Source organism: Camelus dromedarius, chromosome 11 (assembly GCF_036321535.1).
Source record: "Camelus dromedarius isolate mCamDro1 chromosome 11, mCamDro1.pat, whole genome shotgun sequence".
NCBI lineage: Eukaryota > Metazoa > Chordata > Mammalia > Artiodactyla > Camelidae > Camelus > Camelus dromedarius.
In genome coordinates, this window is record NC_087446.1 from 5,287,133 (window position 1) to 5,298,840 (window position 11,708).

Here is an 11,708-nt window from a genome sequence, read left to right on the forward strand (position 1 = left end):
AGTTGAATATGCACCTTATTTCCACCTTTTTTATGTCAAAAGCAAGGCTGCCAAGGATGTCCTGAGAGCTAGGTCTTTGCTCATCCGATTATTTTCTCAGGACAAGCTCATTGAAGTAGATTTGCTGCTGTAAGTCTACCTAGATCTTTCTCATGCTAAGGGGTGTGTGTGTTGGGGGGGTGTCCTGGGCTCCTTAAAGAGGCGGCAGGAAGTGAAACAGGAGCAGCGGGGGTGGGTCGGGGTTGGAGGGGTCGGGGTCAGTTACAGGTGAAGTCAGAATTAGACTGACCCAGCCTTGCTCCACCACTGGGAAGCCAAATAACTCCAATTTGCAATCCTCCTTTTGTCACTAACTACCTGTCACTCAATCTTTGAGGCCTGGTCTACTCATATGTAAAATGAGGGTAATAATAGCTTTCATCATAGCGTTGCTGTGAGGAATTAAATATTTATGGGATATAAACAAGATTAAACTGTATAGCACAGGAAAATATACACAAGATCTTGTGGTAGCTCACAGCGAAAAAAAATGTGACAATGAATATATGTATGTTCATGTATAACTGAAAAATTGTGCTCTACACTGGAATTAGACACAACATTGTAAAATAACTATAACTCAATAAAAAAAATGTTTTAAAAGTATTTATCGGATACTTATTATATGCCTGGCACCGTGTCTGGTTTATAGAAATCATTAAAGAGAGCACAGTGCTGGGAAAATCAAATTAAATAAAGAACGTGGAAGCGTTTCACGCACTTTTCCCATGCGAGGTTGAATATTACATTGCTTTGAGTTGTTTACTCAGTAAATATTTTTGAGGGGTCACTGTGGTCCGATGTCGTGTTTTATTCTTTTCTGCGGAGGTTTAAATAAGCGTATTTAAACCTCGGGGGTCACTCTAGGCCCCCACCGCACAGCCAAGGGTCCTGGAGCCGGGGCGGAACCAATAATTGCGGAACCTTTCTTCCCGCTTGAGGGTGCCCCGGCCCACCCGGCAGGAAGTGCGTCAGGGACCGCGCCGCGCCGCGCGGCCGCAGTCGGGCCTCGGTCGCCCGGGTAACGCGCGTGGGGCTGTTCTTCAGCATGAGCGTCCGGGTCGCGCGGGCTGCGTGGGCTGCGTGGGCCTGGGGCCGAGGCGCAAGCTTCCGCCGCAGCGCCTCGAACTTCCCGCTGCCTCCGACGGGCGCGGTGGAAGTGGCGGAGCTGCTGAGAGATGCGACCACGGCGGAGGAAGGGTCCCAGCAGGTGGCGGCGCGGTGGTTGCCGAACCAGTGCTCCGTGCTGCTCTTCCCGGGCCAGGGCAGCCAGGTGGTGGGCATGGGCCGCGGTCTGCTCCGCTATCCGCGCGTCCGCGAGCTCTACGCCGCCGCCAGTCGCGTGCTGGGCTACGACCTGCTGGAGCTGAGCCTGCACGGGCCGCAGGAGGCCCTGGACCGCACGGTGCACTGCCAGCCCGCTGTCTTCGTGGCTTCACTGGCCGCCGTCGAGAAACTGAACCACCTGCAGCCCACGGTGAGGCCTGAGGCCCGTGGCAGGTCAGGGAAGATGGGTTCTGTCCGATCTCTTACAGCCAGGCCGCTGCCCCACCAAGGCTCCCACCTGCCAGGCCGGAGTGTTGCCATGTCTGACTTCTTGGGCAGATCCTTACTGAGTTCCCGTCTGGGCCAGGCAGTGTTGTAGGAGCAGGGGATACAGCCATAAACAAAACAAGGATCCCTGCCATGTTAGGGCAGGGAGATAGATAATAGAGTGTGAACATACTGTGTAAATTACATAGTGTAGTAAAGATCAGTGTTACAGAAAGGAAGATAGAGCAGGGAAAGGGGCTAGGGAATGGACGGCCGAGTTGAGAATTTAAATGATCCTTACTCATTTAATTAATTATTAAATGATTTTAGAAGGATTAAACTTCATCCTTAAAGGAAGGATCATTGAGAAGATATCTAAAAATAACACTTGAAGTTGTGAAATGATTGCTATTAATATTTAATATCAAAACAGCCCATGTTAAGTTAGTACTTTACCCCGTTTCTTCCTCACAACAATTTTGTGAGGTAAGTACTGTTATTTTGTGGATAAGAAAAGAAGACTCAAGAGACATTAAAGGATTAGTTTAAGTGGTCCTGTTGAATTGTGGTAATAACATTCATCTAGTGCTTCTACTGGGCCAAGTTTGTGCTGAGCACTTTAGAGATATTCTCTCCATGAAATACTCTCAGCAGCCCTGTGAGGTCGGTCCTGCTCTTTCCCTATTTCACAGAGGAGATAACTGAGGCTTAGAGAGGTTAGGGAACCTTCTCAGGCTAAGAATCAAATCCAGTGACTCTGAAAGCCATGATCTTAATTTCTGTGACGCCTTCTGTCTTCATTGGCCTGAGATGCAGCTCCAGGGCAGAAGTGAGACAATCTACAGCCCTGGGTTGGAGTCACGGCCCTACCATGGAGTCCACCAGCCTTTAACTTTCCTTGCCAATAAAGGGGCTGAGTCAGTGATTGTCACAGCCACTTCTGTGTGTCTGTTTCTAGCTGGAGCACCAGGCCAGCTCACTGAACCACTGAACACCCTGTCAGCTCTTAAGTGCAGAGCCCTGGGCTAGACTCCCTTGAGAACTTGGCCTCACGTTCTGCATCTGTCACTGCAGGTTATTGAGAACTGTGTTGCTGCTGCTGGATTCAGTGTGGGAGAATTTGCAGCCCTAGTGTTTGCCGGAGCCATGGAATTTTGTGAAGGTACACAGGAAGAGGTTTGGTTTTGTGCATGGGGTGTTGTCTTGCTGGGCACACTGAGGACAAGGTGCCACAGGTAATTCTGGACCTACTCAGGTGTGAAAGAGAAGGGAGCACATGGGTGAGATGACATTGGAACCTGAGGGCCAGACTTCCTGATTCCCCTTTGAGCCTGGGGGTCCATCAGGGAACTGTTTCTTTCTTTTTGTAATCTTGTGAAATCTTCTTGCTCCTCTGTCTCTCCCACTGCTCCTGTGCATGCTTAGTCCACTCACATACCTCCAGCACCTGTCACGTGGTGGGTGCTCAGTAGATACTCACTAAATGAAAAAGAGTAAATCAGTGTTTCATTTTGAGCCATATCAACTTCACTTAAGATTTTTGGATGTAGTTAAAACAGGTAGACGTTTTTGCTTATAGTTAAATACAGACAAAGGACTTGAATAGACATTTCTCCAAAGAAGGTACATAAAGGGCCAGTAAGCACATGAGAAGATGTGCAGCGTCACCAGTCATGAGGGAAGTGCAAATCAAAACCACAGTGAGGTACCAGTTCACATCCACCAAAGAGGCTTTAATTAAAGAAGCAAAGCAAAGAAGGAAAATAATAAGCGTTGGTGAAGATGTGGAAAAGCAGGAGCCTCGCACATTTGTGAAATATAAAGTGGTGCAGCCATTGTGGAAAACAGCTAGGTGGTTCCTCAAAAAGTTAAACACAGTTACCTTGTGACCCAACTCATAGGTTTACACCTAAGAAATGAGAACATGTGGCCACACAGAAAAACTTGTACACAGGTGTTTATAACAGCATTATCCATAAGAGCCAAAAGATGGAAACAGTCCAAATGCCTATAATCAGATGAATGGATAGACAAGTTGTGGCCTGTCCTCTGATGGAATATTATTCAGCGATAAAAAGAAAGGAAATAACTCATGTTGCGGCATGGATGAAGATCAAAAACGTGCTGAAGCCAGACACAAAAACCACATATTGTGTGATCCCTTTTACATGAAATGTCCAGAATACATAAATCCATGGGGATGACACATTAGAGGTTCCTGGGGCTGGAGGGAAGGAGAAATGGGAAATGATTACTTAGTGGGCATGGCGTGTTTTATAGGGTGATGGAAGGTTTTGAAACTAGAGCTAGTGGTTGTACAAGGTGATGAATACAACAGATACCACTGAATTATACACTTGAAATTGGTTATATTTTATGTGAATTTCACTGCCTATTTTTTTAAAAAGCATAGCACTATTAAGGAAGTGGGAAAGGTTTCATATTTTCACATTCTAATAAAACAATTTTATACGAATATAGTTTTATGTGTACATAATTTGCAGAATTATTGACATTCTGTGTTTTTTTCACTTGATGTTTTTGCGTAGTTATTTAATGGCCACATGGGAGGCTCTCCACATTCCTGTGTGTTCTGGCCTACCTCCTAACACAGGCTCTTACTGAATCTGCTCCGCAGTTGTCCTTGTGTAAGGGGCTAGCACTCCAGTGCAGACATACACGGTGCTGGGCGAGTTGAGGTGTGTTAGGGAGGAAGGGTGCAGAGTTCGTTCCTCAGGCCTTGTTGTCCCATCAAACCTGGACTGATCTCTTAACCTCTCCTTCGTCGAGTCATCTCCCGCCCCTCCAGGGAGCAGACCCAGGACAGGATGACGGATATCCAGTAATTACAGGCCTGGGCACAGCCCTGTCCTCTCACCTTGCACTTGAGCCACACTGAACCGGGAGCCCTGCATTTTAGCTCACCTGCCTTGTCAGCGGCAGGTCCTCCAGTTCTAAGTGAGGGCCCTAATGCTTGATTTATGATAACTATGTTATTGAAATTCTTATCTTTGTAGTTGGTACATCTTTCCAAGTGTCTGATGGCTTGTAGTTGCTTTTCATGTTCAGCACGATTTCTCTTAAATAATAATTCCCAGTTTTCACTACAATCCACGCAGGTTAAATATCATTATCCTCATTTTACTAACTAAAAATTTGATCTGGAACGAGGTCATGACTCAGAGCAGTGTGTCTCAAAATCTGTTCCGCTTTACTCTGCACTAGGGTTTCTCAGAAGCAGCACTGTTGACATTTTGGACCAGGTGCCCTTTGTCTGTGGGGGCGGGGCGTGTTAATTGTAAGGTGTTGGGCAGCATCCCTGGCCTCTGCCCACCAGATGCCAGTAACACCCCCACCGCCAGTTGGACAATCAGGAGAATCCAGACACCACCCTGGGGGTGAAATAAACCCTGGTTAAGAACCACCATCCCATCTCAAGCCAGCTTTTTTTTTTTTCAATTTTTTACAAATTTTGTTGTTGTTGAGGGGAGGTAATTAGGTTTATTTACTTAGTGGAGGTACTGGGGATTGAACCAAGGACCTCACGTATGCTAGGCATGCACTCTACCACTGAGCTACACCCTCCACCCCTCAAGCCAGCTTTAAGGCAGGAAGCTGTGGGTTAATTTGTACTGTGACAAGGACAGCACCTTGCCCTTTGATGATGGCAGTACCATCTGTTTTATCGTAGACACAGATACGTAGACTTGTGGCCTTGTGAACTGGTGCTAGATACTAATATCAGTGTCTCCAGCAACTGGAATTTGTGCTTTGTTTTTCAGGTCTGGGCTTCCCTCCATTACATGCTTTGATTTTTCCAAATGCCCTTCTCTCTGGGTAGGTTTGTATGCGGTGAAAGTCCGAGCTGAGGCCATGCAGGAAGCCTCAGAAGCTGTCCCCAGTGGGATGTTGTCTGTCCTCGGCCAGCCTCAGTCCAGGTTCACCGTCGCCTGTGCGGAAGCCCAGGAGCACTGCAGGACTTTGGGCATAGAGGACCCTGTGTGCGAGCTGTCCAGCTACCTCTTTCCTGACTGCAGGGTGATCTCAGGACATCTGCAGGTTGGTGTTGACGGGAGCAGCTGTCCTAGACCCCAATTCAGTACAGAAGGTTGGAATCATTCCACACCTATGAACCCACAGAGCATAACGAGGGCTCTGCCCAGCCGTGGTCTTTGGGAAGTAACTGAGGGCGTGGGGAGGGGTGCTGGAACGAGCACTGCAGAGGGAGGCGGGAGGCTGGGAGAGTGGACCAGGTGGTCTCCAGGGCCTTCCTGTAATACGTTCTGGGCTTCTCAGATCCTCTGATCCAGTTGCTTCCTCAGAGGAGCTGTTGCCTCCTGGCTTACTCTCCCCTGCTCTGCTTTTCCTGTGTGTCTGTTTTTGCACCTTTTCCTTCTGTCCATCCTTCCACTCACTGCTGGCCCAGACATCATTTCTCAAGCAGCTCCTACGTGACAGGGACTGAGGGCCCACAGATGGATAACCAGGGCTCCTGCCGTCCAAGGAAGGCTGGCTGGGAACAGATGACTCCAGGCTTCGGGGCACAGCAAGGGTCAGGCTGAGGACTGGAGGACCTACAGAGGTGGTCCCTGGAGGATGAATTTGCCGAGAGCAGGGGCAGCCTAGGCAGAGAGGAGCACCTGACGAAAGGGCAGTTCTGTCCCAGGTGCCCAGTGGGGAGTGTTGAGTGCAGACAGGACCGATGCTTACACGTCTTGTCTGTTTCAGTCCTTACAGCCAGTCCTGTACTCCGTGGGAGGGAGGTCTACACGAGGACACTGAGACAGAGAAAAGCAAGTGCTTAGTGATGTTGGAGGCAGGATGAGAGCTCATGTCCGTCTCACTCTGGAATCTGTGTTTCCTCCACTCGAGCGCTGAGTTCATCTCCCCGTTAAGGCCTGACCAGTATACAGACGCCCCTCGGTATCTCCTCTGAGTCAGTGAGAGCCAGTGAGTCCCTCTTGGTGCAGTTCTCACTTGGGAGGATGGGCTCCAGTGGCCCCCGTTAACTGTGGAGCTGGGTGCTCATTCCCACTCATAGCCTTGGTAAGAAGCCCAGAAATGGGCCAGGAGGGCCCCCCAGTCAGGGCAGGAGTCTCCCACACAGGCTCCCAGACAGGTGGGAATCTGGTCCAGGTAACAGCTCCTGGGGTTCCCAGGGGTGGCCTTTTGGTGCTCTTGGAAGTGCCACAGCAAAGAGCTCAGGCGTGGGCAGGGTCCCCTGAGCAGGAGAGCCCCCTCCAACAGTGGATGTGGAAAAACTTGGCGTCTGCTAGACCCACGCCTGGGCTGAGAGCCAGCCCCAGAGGAGCCTGCTGGGCCCTGAGGCTATAGCCTTGACTCCTGTGGCCCTGACCTGGGACTTGAGTTAGATGAGTCTAGAGACTGTCCCTGGAAAGCACTTAGAGACCGCTGGAAGGACGCAGACGCAGGAGTGCCGCTGCAGAGCTGTCTCCATAGGTGCCGCTGATCAGGAGGATCCAGGCGTGGTGGGAAGGGTTTTGGCTGTGGAGTCCAACAGGCCTCTGTTCAGAGAGGCGCCTGGGCGTGTGCCTCAGTGTGATGGGCGTGGATGGAGCATGGTACTGCATGTGAAGCACCAGGTCTGCTGCAGTGACAGACAGCCCAGACCTCAGGCGTGGTCCAGATTCACAGTCCTGGGCTCTGCTCCACTACACTTTCGCCCCAGCGCTCAGGCAGCTGAGTGGCCCCGGTATGGGACGCTGACGGAGCATGGCAGAGGGGAGTGACCCGTCGTGAGCCACGGGCTGCGCTGGCCACACCTGGACAACAGGGTACACCCCCTGCAAGGAGGGGCCCCAGAGAGGGATGAACGAGTGCCAGCCAGCCAGGAGTATTAAACCCTCCTACCCTCGGGGCACAAATAACTACCCTGTTGTATTTTTTCCCCAGTGGACACGGATGGGCTTGGTAACCCAGATAATATCAATTGCTCACCCTCGTATAGCACTTGTATGCCAAGCATGGTTCTTACCAGAGCTCTGTGAGATAACTATTACTGTTATCCCCATTTTACAGGTGAGGAAACTGAGGCACAGACAGGTCAAGTGAAGTTGCCCAAGGTCATGCAGCTACCCTGACTGTTAAGTCCTCAGGAGCAGCTGGCCCAGCTTCCGAGCAGGCCATGGATGGCATCGGGTCAGAGGGATGCGGTAGATGGTTTAGTGCGTAGGAAGGCCTTCGGCAGATCACGGTGGAGGGCTGTGAAGGTGACAGTCCGAGGGCACAGCGTCTCTTAAGAATATATACTGTTTTAAAGATACTTGGAAATAACCTTGTTTGCAAGTGGTTCTGAGTTTGGACCTGTCAGTCCCAGAGGTCCTTCTGGAGCTGACGTGCCCTTTAGGAGAAGGCTTCTGGCTTCAGGGAAAGAGCTCTTGTTTTCTCTAGAGAAACCCCAGATGAAGGGTTTCTGATGGGAAAGACCTCTCATTGTGAAGTGAGGCTTAGAATCTGCATAATTTTCATCTTGAAGGTTATAGGTGAACCAGAAAACAGGCTTAAAAAGTTATAAAGGGTGGCAGAATTCTAATTGAAAACTGCACTAGAGTGCTTTTTTGTTTATCAGATGCTTTCACACCGCCTGTCTGTTCACTTCTCAGCAACCTTATGAAGTAGATGAAATTGTGCTGATTTTTATGGTGGGAGAAAAAGTTCAAAGAGGTTGCCTGGGGACCTGGGCTGGTGAATGAAGATGCTGGGACAGAACCCACGTTAAGCCTCAGATCTCTTCCAGGCACCATGTCGGGTGTGTGAACTGTCAGGTCCCTGGAGGAGGGCTTCTGGGACACTGACCTGGGGACTGTGCAGGATGAAATACGGGTGTGCGTGTGTAGAGATAAACATACACTATGGGCTTGCCTGCAATGATGTCAGCCAGTGGGGACCGCCTCTCTTTGTGTTCTTCCCCTAAGATTTGACTGGCTTTAACCTCCCTTGTTTTTCTTCCAGGCTTTGCAGTTTCTCCAGAAAAACTCCTCTAAATATCACTTCAGACGCACCAAGTTGTTGCCAGTTAGCGGTGGGTTCCACACCCGCCTCATGCAGCCGGCCGTGGAGCCCCTGGCGCAGGTTTTAAAAGAGATTGATGTCAAGAAGCCTCTGGTTTCTGTCCACTCAAACGTCAACGGGAACAGATACATGCATCCAAAACACATCCAGAAGTTGCTGGTCCAGCAGGTGGTCTCCCCAGTGAAGTGGGAGCAGACCATGCACACCATTTATCAGAGGAAGAGAGGCACCGAGTTCCCCAGAACTTTTGAAGTAGGACCTGGGAAGCAGCTGGGAACCATCCTGAAGAGCTGTAACCTGCAGGCCTGGAAGTCCTACAGTCACATTGAGGTGCTGGAGGCTGACGAGGACCTGGACCAGAACCAGTAGGTTCTGGGACGGGGGTGGCTGAAGGGGGTCCAGGGGGCTGAGCCCAGCCTGGCCTTCCTATCGGGCGCCCTCCTCCCAGTGATGGGGAGGGACTGTTTGCAAAGTGCTTTGACTGCCACATAAAAAGCACTGAAAATGAGTATTCCTTTGCATGTCCGTTTCTCCCCACTTGGAACATATTTGGATGCCGGGGGAGAAGCTGTAACCATGACAGCTGCGTGGAGCCTTGGGGGGGGCGCCTGCTCTGCCTCGGGCAGACCCCCGCACCCCGAGAGCTCAGGTGGTGGCTCTGCAGAGCCAGCTGAGACAGCCTGGCTGCCGCTGCGTCCTGGGGCTGAGAAGGCTTGGCCTGCTGCCGTGCGGGTGCCGTGGGCAGACGGCATAGCCACGAGGCAGGCTGGGGCCAGAGGGCTGTGGCCACATGCAGCCAAAACGTCAGCTCCTTGTCACTGAATCCAGAGGGCGCTAGGACCTGGTGGGCCTCGGCCGCCGTCCTGTCCACCCCATCACTTAGCTAGGAGACCCAGTCCCCCATGTGTTTACTTATCTAACAGCATTGCGGGCCTGCTGTGTGCCAGGGAGTGGGTGGCCCCTGCCTTGGTGGGGAAGAGGGGCCCTTTAGCAAGGCGGAAGTGGTGTGGGGAGGGCGGCTGAGGGCCCTGTTTCCTCCCCACCCCGAAGTCCTCCCTTCAGACCGTGGTCACTGAGTGCCTGCTGTGTGCCCGGGGCCTAATCTGGCACAGGCCCGCCCTCGGGGCTTACCCTCCAGGGCCTGCTCCACACCAGGAGCCCCTGGTATCAGTATTAAATACGAGTATTTCTAAGATTCTTGGGTGGTTTTCTCATTATTCAGTGACAGTGGGGAAACCTTACAGGGAGTGAGATCTCTGAGCTTGTCCTTTAATGTCCCTGTTGTGAAGCACATGTCAGACCCTGGGTAGGGTTTCTCGTTTTTGATTCTGTTTCTTAAGGGGCCCTGTTGGCCTTTGAGCAGAACCGGTCTTCGTTGCGTGGGACTGTCCTGCTCTTGTGGGCAGCCGTCCCGGCTCCCAGCCGTTATGTGCCGGGCGCACTTTCAGCATTGTGGCCCCAAACACACCCCCACGTTTCCACGGCCCTCCCTCCCACCTTCCCACAGTGGAGAACACTGCAGACACTACCGCTGAACCCCACTTCCACCATGGCCTGAGTTTGTGTGTTCTTTGGAGCACACAAAATGAAGAAAGAACTATTTCTTTAAACTTTGTTTTAGAAAATTGAAACTTTCACAAAGAACTTTGTTACTGTTTTTAAATAATTGCTGAGTCTGTTGGAACCCCCTCCGCTGAGAGCTTTGAGTAGTGGGCAGCCTGGGGGGGCCAAGCTCTCCACACGGTCCCGGCTTCAGGTGTCTGGCTGCGCTGCACCGCGGGCAGCTCCGAGGAGCGCCGTCCCTCGTGAGGGAGCTGGAGTGGCGGCGTGGGCGGGTGGTCCCTGCAGGCCTTGCGGCTCCTCTGGGCTCTTTGCCTTAGGGGCTGCTGGCTAGGAGAGTGGGTACGCAGAGCTCCACCTCTCCTACAGGAGCCCTGGGTTGGGGGTGGGAGGGCCCTCTGCCTGCCCTCTTTGAATCTGGATGAATGACAGGCGTGGGGCGGTGAAGGGAGCTGTGGGACGGGCCCCAAGTCCGGGGTGAGGGCCTGGAGGCCATGGTGGATCCTACATCCTGTTCCTTGGCAGGACCTCGGCGATTTCCTATCCCCTTGGGAAGAGACCAGTGCTGTCCTTGGTCCCAGGGCTCCGGCCCACCCCAAAGTGGGACTCACACCTGCCACCACATCTTTGGATCCCCCGTGAGTGGAGATCCTTGGCCTGCTTTTCTTCCCAGCCACTTGACTCCCCAGGTCTGCCTGCAGGGGGCACCGCTCTCTGGCGGCACCTCCTAAGAGTCTCAGATCCTGCCTCATGCCCAGAAATCTGACCACACCAGGGGCCTCTGAAAGGGACAGAGATGGTGGGGCCCCTTGTGCCCCACCCCCAGCTTTGTCACCTCCTCTGGGAAGGTGCTTCACTGCCTCCAGCAGCCTCCCAGCCAACAGACTCCCAGGGCCTAGGGGCTGCATGTCCCCTGTCTGCCGGGCCCCGGGGCCTCCTGGAGAGCTGCTGCAGGAGATGGGGAGGGGGCACTGGCAACTACATGGCACCTCTGCCCTCAACCTGTGAGGGACAGGCCTCTGGTTCTTTTTTGGGACTAGAGTGATTTCTAATACTGCTGTGAACTCAGATTGAAGCCAGTTTCAGCTCCTAAGGGCTGAGCATCTTTCTGGTCCTGTGGAAACTGCCACGTGAAGCAGTCACAGTGGGTTTGACTCTGGATCCCAATCTGATTGGGATTGGAGGATCCTGATGTGACCGAAGCCTGAGCCACCTCGGTCAAGCCCCTTACCTCTCTGGGCCTCCACTCCCCTCTTTGTCAGATGAGAGAAGTGCTGGCCCAGATGGCTGCAGCCCCATCAGCTCAGGTCAAAAGTGGCTGCCTCGTGTGTGGGAACTAAAGCCAGGCAAGCTAGCTCATCAGGGCCCCAGGTTGCTGTGAACGGGTAGATATAGTGGGTCAGACACTGGCCCGAGCAGACCAGCACACCTCCATGCTCAGGCCTGTCTCCTACCCCAGGGCCTTTGTCCCGCAGTCTGGATGCCCCAGCCCCTCCTCAGAGAGGACTTGTCTCCCCGACAGAGGCCCCATCATACTCTGTCCT

At 52.3% G+C, this 11,708-nt stretch overlaps 1 protein-coding gene across 1 annotated transcript; it reads left to right on the top strand.

The window, feature by feature from the left end:
- The first annotated feature begins 1,012 nt into the window (after window positions 1-1,012).
- On the top strand, window positions 1,013-9,112 carry MCAT (malonyl-CoA-acyl carrier protein transacylase). The gene is made up of 4 exons (XM_010983461.3): window positions 1,013-1,516; window positions 2,647-2,734; window positions 5,414-5,631; window positions 8,545-9,112. Exons 1-4 carry the CDS (start codon window positions 1,088-1,090, stop codon window positions 8,971-8,973), a joined length of 1,164 nt encoding a protein of 387 aa, XP_010981763.2. The 5' UTR covers window positions 1,013-1,087; the 3' UTR covers window positions 8,974-9,112.
- The last annotated feature ends 2,596 nt before the right edge of the window (window positions 9,113-11,708 follow it).